At 35.5% G+C, this 16409-nt stretch overlaps 1 protein-coding gene across 4 annotated transcripts in view; it reads right to left on the bottom strand.

The window, feature by feature from the left end:
- The window catches only part of ERC2 (ELKS/RAB6-interacting/CAST family member 2), a 521691-nt gene that overhangs the window by 435584 nt on the left and 69698 nt on the right, over window positions 1-16409 (bottom strand). For 3 of the 4 annotated variants that reach the window (XM_056338313.1, XM_056338314.1, XM_056338315.1), the window contains 2 exons: window positions 12005-12028; window positions 10954-11370 (listed from right to left, as the gene is read on the bottom strand). In XM_056338313.1, coding sequence (XP_056194288.1) covers window positions 10954-11370; window positions 12005-12028 — 441 coding nt within the window. The remainder of the gene's footprint in view (window positions 1-10953; window positions 11371-12004; window positions 12029-16409) is intronic. The other variant, XM_056338316.1, reaches the window with a different exon arrangement.

Here is a 16409-nt window from a genome sequence, read left to right as displayed (position 1 = left end):
TTCTAAAGCTTTACGATTCAGGGAGAAGAAACCTTTAAGAGCAACCAAAATACTTCTATATATGAGTGTGATGACATAAATGTTGCTAAATGGAGATAAGCCAAGCAGGTGAAGAAATCAGGTCCATCTACAGAAAAGCTACAGTGAACTACTTTCTCTCAACCAGTTACCAAGCAGTAATCAAGTCTGGATTCATTTATTCTTTAGGATGTAATCCTATTCACCTTAAGTCACTCAATTAATCCCATTGACCTCATTTGACTCATGAAAAAACACAAACAGGATTTGGTCCTCAGTACTTTGAAAAATACCCAGAGTTTTGGTGGAAATGTCTTTCAGAGGACATTGGGGTTATTCATCAATATTTTTACCACATCTTTATAGTGAGATAGGATATATTTATACTTACTATCAAATTTTATATTTGCAAGTAAATATATCGAGAGCTTTATAATCATGTTGGACTATCAGGCTCAAGCTGTCAACAGGAAAAAAAACCCTGACCTATAATCAAGATTATCTCACAAGCCAATGAATACATATATAAAATTAGGATACGATCAGGCTATTAGTGACTAGCTAAATTCTAGTCCCACGAGATCAAAGGCTATGTGTTCTTCCTGAAGAAAGGCGCCAGACTGTTTCAACAAGAAATCTGCATCTCTTCACTAAACCAGAAAGCTTGTTTCATTAAATGGTTTAATCTAAGATTACACTTTTCCTTCATCAAACTGAGTTTCAGGTGAAACTTCAGGAAGAGTTTACATTATTAGCCATATTCTACAGCCTATAATACACTCCCAATTCTACCACTAAGATAGGCCATGCACATACAAAAACAAAACTCACGTTGCAACACAGTTTAAGATATGTAAAAGGAAAAAGATTAGCAAATGAAAACTGTTGGGTTTTTGGGGTTTTTTTGGGGGGGGGATGGCAGGAGGGCTTAAAAGATGATAAAACACATTTTCTTCATTTGGTTCTTTACATCCACACAAAGAAAAAAATGTGTACATACGCATACACACATATGTGTATATAGTCTCTAGCAGGGGGCTAGCCTTGCCATTTTCTGGAAGTGAAGCCTGTATGACTACAACACCTGGGTTTTTAGTCCAGGTAAAATGCTGCATGGTTCCTAGGACAAAGGAGACTCAACTTAGCTAAAACCTGTTATGTGCTAAAATGGCAGTTTTGTTTTAGAAGACTAGCCCTGAAAATGGCAAAACAGGGTTAGCTAACCTTATTCTGCTCTTGGAGCTATTTAAGTATAAAGGATTTTATTTGAGTATAATGGATTTAGAACAGTGAGTGTTCTTCAACCTGTTATTTTAGAAAAACTTCATTTTCCACTACAGAGTTCTAAGGTTTTCTTGTGAGATGATGCAGGAGGTGGTAAGTAAAAGAGATGCCAGTTTACAGCAACTTTAACAATAACTTAAATTACTCAGATTCTCAGTGTCTTCTTCCAATATTCTTCTGGAAATATTCATACAGTGGGAAAGCACTGTTATAATAAAAATATTCAACAGTAGCTTTCATTTAAAACGGACGATAGAATAATTTTTCAGACTGATGTTCCTTCTGGGGTGTTATAAGACAATATATCTGGAATAAAAAAGTTGGTTCCAGTTTGAGATCCACCTCATAAATACATTTCCAATTCCTTATGCCTGCTGGATGAAGGTCAGTCATTTTAAATTGCAGTAAAGGGTTGCTACTGTAACTCTTGCTTAGTAAGGTCTTAAATTCTTCATAATGTTTTTAAGTAGGAAGACAGCACCTGCCATAAGAGACCATATCATTAACTAATGATCTTATATCCTGACCTAAACATTGTCCAACAGCTATTGCCCCAAAAGGAAGCTGAAAAAAACCCCAGTACATTCAGTCAGTTGTACCTCAATATGAAATGCAGGTAGGAGTCAGCAAAAGTAGGACAGATTATTTGCATGTGTCCAGTGTAAGCAGAATGTTAGAAGGATGTGGTTCGATTAAGTTCATTAGTTTGAGAAGTATGAACAATCATTCAGCATGAGTAAGAGCCCACTTGACTGTCGTCTTATTTCTTTGACTTCATCCTGAAAACCCCCTTTTTTTTTTTTTTCACTCTATAAGGAATAGCCTAGAACCTGCATTAATACTATGTAATTAATGCTATGTAATCAGGTCTACGCTTCTTTTATTAGAAAATATGCCAGCATGATCTTACAAGACTATGAAAGACAGTAAATAACAGAAATAAAATAGAAAGGAAAGGCATTTCAGCATATTAGATCTTCCCCTCAAGAGAAAACCTTTTGTTGCATCTCAAGCTATCAAATGTTAAGGTTGTATGCTCTTGCCCACACCTGGAATTTAACTGATCCCCATGAGTTTTCAAAATGCATAAAATACTGACTGCTTTGCACTGGGCAGAACTGGTCACCTGATAAACTCTCCGGGTCTAGCTGGCTTGTAACAGAGAGCTTGCAAGGAACAGTGCTACTGCTAGAAATCTCACATCTAACATCAACCCTTCCACCTCAAGCACTCAGCTCATCTTAAATTAACAACTGAAAATGCTCTTACCCAGGGCCTACGCTTCACACAGTTATCAGCACTACCCTTTTGCTAAGCCTTATAATTTCCAGCTGTCTTCTCCTTAAGGTGATTCGACCGCAGTTGCTTACAGCATTTTCCAGTTGCTCATATTTTAAACAAAACTTGTTCAACACATTAGCATGTTAATATACATTCCTCTATTTTGAATGCAAATCTTTTAATAAAGACACTCCTTTTTCAGCTACTGCAGTTCCATTTACATAGTGGACTAAAATGAACAATAGCGGTCAGGGAATGTACATGGAACTCATGCAGATCCTTCCCCCTGCTTCATTACTGATTTTCTGGGAAGACCTAGGCAGTTTGCTGACTTACCTTTTGCTTCATGTTCCTCATCTATAGAAGAAGAGTATTACACTAAGACAGACACTGAGAGATAATTTGTTAAAAATATACTGTGAGGCATGCAAAGATTATCAGCAACATGGAACATGGACAGATCGGTATTTTTTTTTACATTTAGCACACTGAAGTTCTGGAAGACACATTCATGCTCTTCTGTGAAGTATTTCCTTAATTTTGAGTTGACTGATCCCAGTGAGATGCAAGAGGTAATCACTGTGTATGATAAGCTATATATATAATAAAAGTACATCTTAAATAAATTGCTGCTTTGTTTTGGTTTGTGTATTTGGTTTTTTAATTTCCAATGATGTTTCTTTTCCCCCCCTTTATCTATTTTCATTGTATTTTATAAAAACAACATAGAACCACTCACTTTACCTTATTAGAGTCTCAAAAAAAAAAAGTTGAAATATGACTTCTCCCTGAAGTGATCAAATATTAGGAAACACTGCTTCTATCATATAGCACTGTCTAGGTGTCAACTTTGGGCAGAGCAACTAAGGAGATGCATAACTCGCAGTCCAGTTCCATTTCAGTAGGAGTGGCAAATTTCTGCATATTCTCTGACAATTTTTTTCTTTTCTAGTGACTGTTCTAAGGAAAGTCTTAGCCATGGATTATCTAATGGGAACAGAATTAGTAAATGAAAATAATTCTAAAATAAATGTTGAAGATAGCACGTAATATGACCAAATGACTTTCAAATGCACTTCTCAGCATAATAAAGTGTGTTGTGAGCATAACTTCTGTGGGATTTATGATCTGTGTCTTGTATCTCCTCAGCCCAATAAGGTTCCTCAACAACTCTGGGCAATCTATTCTATGGATTAACTACTCTCTGGATGCATCTTCGTGCACTTAGGAGAATCTAAAGCAGAAAAGTATACAGAGGAATTCAACAGTAACCAATTCCCCTATTCCCCACAAATTCAGCTCTAATTCTTTCTCTGAAAATACATCAACACGTCAGAGCTGTGAGTCACGTGCATAAGCTCTTGTTATTCGTATGGACAAGAAGATGAAGCTAAACAAAATTAATTACGTAATAGAATAATGAAGTTATTACGACAGAGATGAGTAGCAGCATGCTTACAGAACGGAGACTTTAAAATAGAAGATGAAAGGAAACAAACCCTCTGACAGAAGCGAAAATAGCTCATTTTTCTCCATTTCATTATTGGCTAGTCCCTAAAATGTTTACATGCAGCCTGAAAGTTGTAAGTGGGTGAACTAAGAAAACAACCCTGCAAAAGTGTTATTTCCACAACTGGGGACAACATTAGTTTTATAGCAATTCAAGACAGTCCCCAGATTACCTTCTGAAGGGTGCACTTTCCAGGAACGCTGGCAGGATCAACACTTATAGCCTCTATTTAAAGGTACAGAAAACCCAGTTTATTCATGAATCTCTGATTTCTCTCCCTTTTTCTAAAACAATTTATTTAGTTGCTACCCTGAGACATGTCAGTTTGAAACTGACGGTTTTTTCATATTCTGGATTCCAAACTACTGATGGTGATGTCATGAAGAGCAATCCTGTCTTTAAAGAAACTGATTTCTAAATGAACAAAGCTTTCTAATCCTCCACGTGGAGTTATAAAAACTACTGTAACCAAGCACTCTGGCAAGAGTATCATGGAACATAACAAAATCTGAATGGGCTATATTAGAAGTAGTAACTGTTCTCCAGAGCATAATCAGGTTCTGTCTACTTTCTCATGTCTGGAGTGACTGCCAACATTGCAAAGTCCTTCTGTATACTTAAGGGGTCACCTTAAAAACACATATTACTATTGATATTTTGAGAGAAAGTAATTGTCTTTATAGCAACTGATAAGATTAATATTTTGAGCTGAGCCAGGAGAAATAAAAGGAAAGAGGCACTAATGAACCTAATAAAGAGGTTCAGTCCAGAATGGTTGTTAATCTATATAACTAACTTCAGGGAAGAAACGTTTGGTGTCGATAAAGCATTTCCTTAGTAAATTACTACTGGCTCCAGTGTAAGACATTTACAGTAAACACCAAAAGTCTGCAAAGCATCTGTTCTATTCACAGTGGAAGAAGGAACTTTGCTCCATTAATAACTTTAAAGACATGCAATAACTAATTCACGATGGCAGTTCAAATCCTATCAGCAGCCTTCGTTATTTGACCAAGCTGAGTTCAAAGATAGAGCAAGTTTTTAAAAACCCTTGAAAGTTTAGAAGTACACTTTAAATTATAATAAGAAGCTGTGTTCTTCTTTCTACTAAATATAAAAAAGCTGTAGCTTTAAACCATGTGCAACAACATTATTTTAAAAATACATGCAAGGTAAGAGTCAAAATGTGTATATAAAATCCTATATGATCTCAGATTCTGTTTTAGTCAAATTGTATGTTATATAGAGAGGGCATGTGTAATATACATGTATGTATATATAATAAAATACTTGCTGGAATTTTAACATTTGACTTTACTAGATATTTAGTGGGACTTTGCCTAAGGCAAGTTTTTAATAGCAATAATAAAAAAATACTTAATGGTACTTAGGGTAAATAATGTGTGGTCACTATGTTTAAAAAAAGTAATACCAAACATCTGTGCTAGATTTCCACAAGATAAAATCCCCATATTACCTACAGTCCTCCCAAAGTTATAGAGAAACAAATGTTTATTTAAAATTTTAGAAGAGACATGTGATAACCAATTTAGGAACTTAAAGGCAAGCATCTTGTGTTTTCTGATAGGAATGTATATTTAGCGACCTTCGTGATATTTAATTCTGAATATGAAGAATGCCATGATATGACATTATGACTTCAAGACAGATTTTCAACCATTAATACAATTACAGGGAGATTACCCAGCCCAAGAACAACCTTTTTTCATACATGTGTGTATTTGCAAAGACCACTTTGTTCCATACAAGACACCTTATTTCCTTACCAAAGTAAATGCTGTATCATTTTGTCTCAGATAGTATCAATAAAATTCAATTACCTTTGAAAAACATTAACAAAAATATTCAAGTGAGGTTAGTTAGATACAGACACAGGATTCAGTCTAACTCAGTGATGGAAAAGTGCAAACTGGGCACTTCTCAGAAACCATGGAAAAGAGCTCAACATTCTCTCCTCAATAGCCTGCATCTCCAAAATTGAAGCAGAAACACATGCTCACACTTTTTGCTATTCAGAGTTTTATTTGTTCTTTCTTGCTTTGCATATCAGCAACTAAGGAAACTTTTCTTATAACTATTGCAAAGCTGGCAATCTAGCTATCCTTGTGAAAGCTTATTGCCTAGATTTTAAATTCCTTAATACATTGGAAGAAATCTAAACCCATTTTTTGCATACCTTATTTCCCAATATTTTAACGAACCTTACCGACACTGACATTCTTTTCTACTCCTGTGAAAGAGCAGGATTCCAACTCCACTTAAGTGCCCTCCGCCTGTATAGTAAGCCTCAAATTTGCCATTCCTAAGACCTTCAAATACAAAACTTGAGTAAACCTGTCATCACAAGTTTGCCTCTGGGGAACAAAGTTTAAAGATGTAGATGACTGCATACTGCAGAACAGTACAGTCTTTGAGGGCCAGTTAGTTAACACACCAAAGTCAGTCCAAATCTGCTATGAATATGAAAACAAGGGAAAAAATGGGTTGTTTTATTTTCCAAAGTTGATCCTATGCCTCTGATACACTAGCTGTGTGTATTTCTGCTTCCTGTACCTTCTCAAAGCAATATAATCTAAGGCCTAGAGAAATTCCAGATCTTTGAAGGCAGCTGTATTATAAAGTTCTGCTACAACTATTCACAGAAAAAAAGAATCAATGGCTTAAGACAGAGAATTTTTTTCATGATTCTTGGATATTTGGCAAATTATTTTGAATCAAACCAGTAGGATATTGGTTTCTGGTAACATATGTTTAACATGAAATGGGGAGAAAATTAATGAGAAACATTTCATAATTGACAAAGTGGTAGAGACCGAAGGGCAAGAAAAGTTCTTTCTCTCTAGCTAGTTAAGTAAACTTTGAAAAATGTTACTAGCTAGACAAACGGAGCTCTGGAATAACAAAGAACATATCCCTTACTATTCAATTCCTAGTGTGATCAGTGCTTGGAGGGTGCACGTTAAGTAGATAGAATTGACAGCCACTGGAGACTCGCTGAGTGTGTAGAAGAGGCTATCCTTAACTGCCAATATTTCACAACCAGTTTCTTCAGCTTCTTTCACATCATGTTAGTTTAATTGTCTGGTTTGGTCAAAATTCCACCCACCAGTGACCATCAATAACAAAATCAGTTTCCTCTGCTTCTCATCCATTAGGTTTCTATTCCACCATTTGAGAGATCTAAAAGACTGTGAATGAACAAGAAAGACTACGGATTCCAGCTTTGGCACTATTTTAAAGAACAAAGAAATGAACAGCGTAAGGGAAAAAGGTATGGTTGCATTAGAGGAAAATGTGTTCAAAAGCTCAGCAAAATACACTTAAAACTTGGCCTTTCTTCAGCTAGGATTTAAAAGGTAACAGGATGGTACACAGTTATATTTCAAGAACTGAAAAACTTCAGATTGAATGTATTTTTAAACTAAATACCAACTCCATAGCTTATGAGAAGTTGATTTAGATATGCCTTTTAACAAAGTGTTGAGGCTGTAGAAGATCAGTAGTCTTCCATTATTTTTTCCATATTCCACTTTTTCCCCCATAGATAGCACTCTTTCCACTGGAGACTACAGCAGAATCTATCACTGCATGGGTAAATTGACACACTAGAAAACTCAGTTCTTTGAATAGCTTAATTTGCTGCTACAAAGAAGTTTATCTTCCTTAACTTGCAGTGGCAGAAAGTCAAATAGCAGAGCCAATTTAAAAAAAAAAAAAAAAGAAGCAAGTGTTCAGGATTTTATCAAACAGTACGTTACAGATGAAAACCTACTAGTTTCTCAGAAATATAGTCAACACACGAGCTCTATACTCCAACCTGTAAAAATACAGAAAGCAGAATATTTTAGATTAAATTCTAAAATGACAAACATTTTTTAAAAAATATAGAAAGATTAACACAATTTGACTCAATACTAAGTAATTCATGAATGGAATTAATTAAAAATGTATCCAAGTTCCAGTTTTCTTTTAAAGCATTCTCTTGAGGGAAAAAAAAAAAATCCAGTAACTCTGCAAGGTCATTTAGACAGTTAGGATGAAAACTTACAAACACTAGTAAAAAAAAAAAATATCAATCCACTGAGAAGACTACTGCAGAAGATTCAACACAGTCATTCCTGGTTTTTATCACGTTGGAAAACTGTATTATGCATGATGAAGACTACATGCAGTGACAGCAATTCAAATCAGCACTGCAGAATGACAAGAACTCTACCAAGCTACACATGCAGATCAAAAGTTGGTCCATTTGGACTTCTAACAAAGGATAGAACTATATAGAATATCTGATATTCCCTCAAAGCATGCAGACAGCTTCCCACAACAAGACATCAAAAGACAAAATTTGAACCTCAGAACATTTTCCAAGAGCTCAATCGAAAAATCAAACACAGATTCCTGGAAAAACAAGCAGGCATCTACTAAACATTTAGTTTCTAAAGAGTTCATACACCCTACACTTTGTTCCTCCAAGCTCCCCACAACAAACTTCAAATACACAAAGGAAAAAAAAAAAAACAACAGAAAAAAAAATTAAATACCATATGTAACAGGAAGAGAGCTGGAGAGACAAACTTCTTCCAAAGCCCAGAATTTTTATATTAGCAAGGATACTGTTCACCAAAATCTCCACATCACTAGATAGTTCAGGCCAATCTGACAAGGAGAGATTCCAGACAACAGACCTAGTAGATTTTTAAACCTTGACCAGCTACCAATGTCTTCAAGACATATCAGCATGTCATAAGCAGCAACTCCAATAGATCCCATTCTGTACTTGCATCACTCCAGACAAAAGACAGTCTCTATTATCCTCATACAAACTGAGGGAGAAATAATTTTTCTCCTGGCCCCTGAGGGTAACCTGAGGAGAAATCTGAAATATAAAATTAATTCAATATAAATATAGAAGAAACATGCACAGCCTGTCGGTAGCAATATGATCTCCTTTCAGTATTCCTTGGACTAATCAATAAATTGGATGCCCAAGGACTTGACTTGGAAGCTTGTATTTTATCTATTTTTTAAGCTCTATGTAGTTCTATTTCTCTCACTACTCTTAACTACTGTGCTAAATACAAACCTTCAAATTTCTGCTGCAAATTTATTCATGTCCAATACATACCCAAATTAGGACTGGCAAAGTGATACTGGTGCAACAGGTGAAATACAATCACATAACAAAACAAATAATAAACAGAAATCATCCATCCTTGAAACAGACTGCATGTACTGCTCCAAGAATAGCAGATCTAATTCCATAAACTTGTCTGCTGGTTTACAGAACTTCTCCCACAATCCTCCTTCATCACAAACTCAGTATTATTAACTCCTTGCAGAACTCCTTTCAGGATCCATTGACTTTCAGACTTTGTTAATGGGTGGCACTACTTTTTAATTAAAATTCTGCCTGTAAAAAGATTCAGGTTTCACACCCTAACAAGAAAACTTAACCAAAAAGTATCATTGTGCCTTGCAAATTTTCCAGCTTCCAAGGTTCGGATGGGCCACAGATACCATTGAGTCCTCAATACATATTGTATGTTAAAGACACACAAAAAAAAAAGGGGGGGGGGGGGGGTGTTGAAAACAAAACCTAAAGAAGCCATATGCTAAATATAAGAGAATTTGTCCATATCAAAAGAAAATATTTTGACAACATTCTATAGATGTAAATAGCTGTTCTTAATCTCTAGCATCCGCATGTGGGGGGGGGGGGGTGTTGTTGAAAACAAAACCTAAAGAAGCCATATGCTAAATATAAGAGAATTTGTCCATATCAAAAGAAAATATTTTGACAACATTCTATAGATGTAAATAGCTGTTCTTAATCTCTAGCATCCGCATGTTCAGTGATATACAGGAGACAATAATAGTTTTCTGTGCTCTTGTACTAATTTTATTCACATTTTGATATATCCAGCAATATGGCATTTAGCTAGACTGGAAGTTCAATCAGACTACATTTACCAAATTTCTAAGGAAACAGAAAGGTTTCTCCTGTTTTCCCTTGCGTGGGTAGCTTGCACGCTACCTCCCTGCAGCTGCCAACCTTCTTAGCAGGAAGCAACAGGGTCTGTCTGAGGAAGCCCACAAGGCTTGTTTGCCTGACACTTGTCACACGATAATGACGATGGGCTGCTGGGATGCAGAGGGGCAGCTGGGCTTGACACCAAGCCAGATTTTCTTTGAACTGTATGTACAATTCAATCATCCTAAATCCAGTCTTAAAAATGCATTCGCAAGTGATATGGGCAGCTGGTGTGGATGGGCTTGGGATCAAATTAAGGATAAGATACAGTGCAGCCATCACTCCAATGTTTTAATGTGGCAACATTATGTGGTATATTTACCTAAAAAGTCAGGGTACCACACATGAAAATTTATTAGAAATGCACATAGGCAGAAACCTTTGTTTATATGGAAGGCAAAGCATTCTAAAAAACTCATTTCAAACACAAGGGGTATGAAATCAAACACAAAAGTAGCATGCAGTCACGACTATTTAGTTTATAGCAGCAGCAGGGGTTACTTCCCTCTTCAATAGTTCTGGTCTTCGTTTGCCAAACACTGATTTGTTCAAAATACAAAGAATATAGAAACTACAAAAAGCAACAATGTCAGAGATAAGCCCTGATTACTTTTCTTCCATAATTTCTTATACTTGCTTTCAAATATTATACAGTCCTGTTGTGTATTTATTACAGATGCAAAACAAATGTATGCTATTTTTTATGAAAAAAATGAGAGCAGTAAAAAACTGAGATACTCTATATTTCTAAAACTGCAAAAAGTACTTTGACAATATCTTTTAAACAAATAAATTAGTTTTTCTTTACCTCTCTAAGATGCATGTTTTCCTTCTCCTTCTGATCTAAAATCACTTCTAAATGATTAACCTGAGATTCAGCCTCTGCCATCCTTCGAGTTCTCTCATTGTCATCTTCCATTCCTTTAGATGGCAAACCTTTACTCTGCAACATTTCCAGCAGCTTTTTTATTGATTCATCTCTGGCATTTAGTGTTTGCTTTTGTGTTTCAATCCTAAGCTCCATCTCTTCTAGCGTTTTTCTCAACAGGAAGAGCTCTTTAGCTTGTCTATCATGTTCTGCTTGAAGTCTTCGAAAATTCTCCTCTGTGAGCTCAATGGTAAAATGCTCAGCCCCTCTGTTTCCACTTTCTTGCTGCAGAAGATGGTTAAGGTCTCTCTGGGTTCTAAGCTCATCTTGCAGTGCCTGGATTGTCATTTGCAGATGCTGCAATAAAGAAAAAAGAAAAAAAAAAATCAATTTAGGACCTGAATGCAGTATTAGTCTTTGATTGAACTTTTGTTGTACATTGTTACAAAAATTTGTTAGAATCATTGATGAAAGTATATCAAATGACCTTATAAAATAGCAAAAGCATGTCACAGTATTTGTAATGGTATCTTTTCAAGTGCTTCTGGAAAAAAAAAAAAAAAAAGACTAAAACAAACACACACAAAATAGTGTCAGCTACAAATAAAATAAATAGCAAAAAGGCAAACCAACAAACCCAAACACTGGGAAGTGACACATCCATTAGTACAGTCAATATGTACCTACAAAGCTGCAAGACTCAGTATTCCATGTTTTCTAAATTATTTCATAGACTAAAGGTAAATCTGCCCTTCACGGTGCTCAACAGTACTGTTGTTTATAAAGTCAATCAAAGTACTCACTATAATTAAAGGAGGATTGTGGGAGGGGCTGAATTGTACCTCGTAGGTCTTGGTTTTTTCTTTTGGTAACTACAGCTATGAACATGTTTAGTAAACAGGATTACTGTATCTCTAACAAGCAAACAAAAAAACCACAATAAGCAATAGTGAATTTTATAAAATAAGTTGACTGCAAATAGTGGACAAACCTTTGTTCTCCTGGCATCCAAAAACTGAACAGCATGGTAAATGAAAAAATGAAGCAAAATCAACATAAATAAAGGTCAGATGCAAGCAAAGGAGGTTCAACAGAAAGAACTGAGTTCAACAAAAAGTACCTTCAACAGAAAAAAATAATTTATTGAGTTATACAGAAAGGCACCAACAACTGCACAGTACTCAAATATATAAACCTAAACTATAGGCAGACTTTACTCAACAGATGTGACAAACAAAAACATATCAGATATAATCAATTGCACAGTGAATAACACTCCTATTTTATTTTATTGTTCTTTTACACTGTAAGGTTTTTCAAAACACAGTAATTTGTCCTAAAATATCTGTACTACATCTGAGTACAGGGGTCTTTCTCTGTTCAAGAGGCAAATCTTGCACTCCTTCTTCAACACAAGTTAAAATCAAAATCAAAAAGGATTTTGCCCATGTTAAGGTTGGAACATGGATAATTATCCTGAATTACTATGGTTTCTGATGTTCATGTCAGATTATATTTTTATCTGGTTATTTGTTTTTCTTCTTGTTTTTCCCCTCTATTTATTCACTGCCTATGCAGCATACTGGCTTTATAGAACTATGAATTCCTGAACACAGTCTGTACTAGAAGAAATTTAATTGCAGGAATTCGGGGACTTAAACACATGGCACCAGACTTTTTTGCATTAATATGGCTATTCTGCAAGTCCACATTCTATTCAAAAAAAAACCATACGACAAAAACACAAAACAAAACATAGACAACAACCAACAACAACAAAAAAAACCCAAACAAAACACTGTTTGATACTGTCTTCATTTTAGCACAATTACATCCAAAACTCTGTTTGTAACAATTTAAACTAAATGAGAAATCTTAAGAAAATAACCTTTTGAAATCACATCTTTTATCAGTTATTTCAAATGGGAAAAAATTATCACCAGTCATAGAATTCTGTAGTTCGACACTCTGAATCTGTTCTATCATTAAATAATACTGTTTCAATAAACATCTAGATCTTAATTATTTTAATATTTGCATGTTATTAGGTGCGCAGTCAGTTAAGAGCATACAAATGTAAAGCTACTCATTTACAGCTCTGTCTTTATTTAATGGTAATTCTACATTTTCTTAATCTCATCTTTTCATTTATATAAACTTAAAAGCTCCCAATAAACTCAAAACTCCTCTAGATGCAGCAATCTTCCCAGCTTTAATATACCAATATCTACTAATATACTGAGTGTTTATGACCCAAAGACTGACAGTTTTAGCACAGAAATTCAGTGCATAAATCCAAATCAAATGTTCAAATAGTAAAAATGCAATGATTATCATGAATGAGTGAATTAACAAAGACAGGGGAAGGCAATGATAAAGTAAACAGAATGAAAAACATTTCTTTTTAGAGTTTTTTTCACGATGTTAACTCACAGGGACATAATTTTTGAAATTACCTTAACCTGCCAATACAGTATGAATGAAGGACTGCAGCCCCTCTCTGTGAGGACAAGCTGAGAGAGTTGGGGTTATTCAGCCTGGAGAAAAGGTGGCTCAGAGGAAACCTTACTGCAGCCTTTCAGGACTTCAAGGGGGATTATAAGAAAGATGGCGACAGACTACCAGCAGAGCCTGTTGCAATAGGACAAGGGGCAATAGTTTTAAATTAAAAGACAGCAGATTTAGACTAGACATAAGGAAGAATTTTTTTATGGTGAGGTGAGGGTGGTGACACAGTGGAACAGGTTGCCCAGACAGGTGGTAGATGCCCCATCCCTGGAAACATTCAAGGTCAGGTTGGATGGGGCTCTGAGCAACCTGGTCTAGTTGAACAAGTTCCTGCTTATTGCAGGGGGGGGTGAACTAGTTGACCTTTAAAGGTCCCTTCCAACCCAAACTATTTTATGATTCTATGACTCCTGTTATGGAAGGAAGCCTTGGTTAGAGCTTACTGAAAATTTTCGGATGAGTAATTATGAATAGTTTAAATGAATACAAATCTATTCCATAAATTTGCATCAAGCTTGGCAAACAGCACATCTCAAAAGCTTAAAATAATTCAAGAAATATTTTCGTTTATGTTTGCAAATTAGAAGTTTAAGGGTTTTATTTAAAATTGTCCTTTTCTTAATGAAGTTAAAATTTTTCTAAATGAAATGCTTCCTTTTGATCAAGCATTTCATTCAACATTATATAAAGAAATTTCCCTTTTAATTAATTTTCAATTTGGTGTCCACATCAGCTATCAGCCAGAGCTTCAGCCCCAGGGCATTTATTTGAAGAATGAAGCTTGTATCTATACATTCTTAAAAAGAATTACTGGCTGAAATAACACACAAAATTTCCTTTGCATAAGCACAGTAAAGTAAATCCTCTGCATTCCAAAATTATTTCACTACTAAGCAACAAGGATATTCAGCAACTACCAGTAGTCTAGAAATAGTCAAAATAAAAGAATTGTTTTCTCCAGTCTGAGTAATTAAGATATGTCCTCCTAATTTTAAATTATTACTTGATGCTAAAAAACTATGTACAAATAAATGTTTTACCAGCCTCCATACACCAAATGCCTATATGTCTATAAGACTTTTCTTTTTCTAGAAGAAAAATTTCTAAATATGGATATTCGGCAAGTCCACATTAAAAAAAACAACTAAATTTTTAGAAACCAATTTCAAAAATATTTAAAATGTTCAAATACAAAAATAAAAGCAGAGAATATACACATTGCTCACATACAACCCTTCCAAATGCAAGCTGTAAAACCCAAACTGTTCAACCAACTCACAAATAATTAGATTTCAGAACTCAAACAGCAGTTCTGGTTAAGATAAGCCAGACAACTTCCTTTTCTGTCCCACACCAACCTATGTGTGCAGTTCTTATGTTCTTCGCATAACCATGTTTGTCACTAAGCACAACAGCAGTTGTGGCTGCTTCTCAGTAATTATGTTAAAACTAACAGCTTCAACTGTGGCAGACTACTGCTTACTTTGACATAAAAGAATCCATTTTTGTACACCTTCAAAACTTAGAACTGTCTTTGAACATGACAGACCAGATTTAGACTTGTACTGACACAGATTTTTGTATCTGCAGCTAGCTAAGAAAAGGAAAGAACAAATGTTGTGAGGGTGGGAAGAAACTGGATAATTAATTGCAGTGGGGGAGGAATGTAGGAGTGCTGTGAGTATGTCACACTGCTGTCATTACATAGACATAGAACTTTATGGAAATTAAAAAAAAATCAAAATCTTTCATATTTTTCATAATTTCTATTAAGAACAGACCAGTTGATCAGAAATATTTGCATGCCAATTCTTGGTAATAGATAAATAGTTCTTTCAGAACTTTTTCATTCCTTCTCTATAGCCTAACTCCAAGAGGCAATCCATGGAACTGCACAGGAGGTTCCATTAATCTTTCTCTGAATTAAGCATAGTGAGGTTTTCAACATTTGCCCCCATAAACTGAAACAAAACTATGAAAGGAAGGTGAATTAATGGCATTCCCCAAGTTCTACACAAGTTCCTCTAACCTGCGCCAACTGGTTATTCCCAAAGGAGTTGCCTGCAGAGAACTGCCTTGCCACAGAATACCTTGGGCCAGAGCACGTAAGCACTTTCAGAGCATCCCAAAGCCTTAGGTATATAGTGAACAGTGGAAGAAAAGGAAATTGCAAGGGGACTCACTGATTTAAAATTGTTAGTCCACCTGCAGAAGTACACAGCTTCTCATGCTTTGCATCATCACCCCAGCACCAGAAGCAAAGAACATGTTGAAGAATCCAGTCTACCGTCACATAAGAAATCGCCTGCTACTAACATGGAAAGAAGTGACAAACCTTGGGTAAGGTCAAGGAAGAAATTATAGATGGGGCTGTCTTGATTGGGAAAGCCAACTTGAAGGTTTTTGTGGCAGAAAGTGGTCTTATGTTATCATCCAGTGATGGATTTTGAAATATACATCCATCCATATACAATTTGCAAGTAGGGTTGGTTGTTTGGGGTTTTTTTGTAATGCAGTGATAAACTAACAGGCTAATTCGTCAGACAGAAATCCCTCAAATTTGGACACCAGAGCTGCTGAAGGATTCCAAGTATGTTCTTTGGTTGTTTCTGCTCTAAATAATTCAGTACAGGACTATGACTAAAGAGGGTGATAGCAAGATCATCCACTAGATTTAAAACAACTACTTCTGTTGTTTAAGATGATTTGTTATTTTGGTACTTCATCCAAAAAGAGCTATAGCTACTTTATGGGACTTGAGTGTTTTTTCCCCACCTAATGCCTCAATCCTCCCCTCTCACTCCCCACTCTCTTTTTATTGACTTCTAGTTCCTATTTCTCATGACTACACCTTTAGCTCCTGATTCTCCTGTTTCTTTCCCACTCCA

This window comes from Falco biarmicus, chromosome 4, assembly GCF_023638135.1.
Source record: "Falco biarmicus isolate bFalBia1 chromosome 4, bFalBia1.pri, whole genome shotgun sequence".
Taxonomy (NCBI): domain Eukaryota; kingdom Metazoa; phylum Chordata; class Aves; order Falconiformes; family Falconidae; genus Falco; species Falco biarmicus.
Note: the sequence above shows the minus strand (reverse complement) of the source record. Positions and strands in the feature narration are given on the sequence as shown.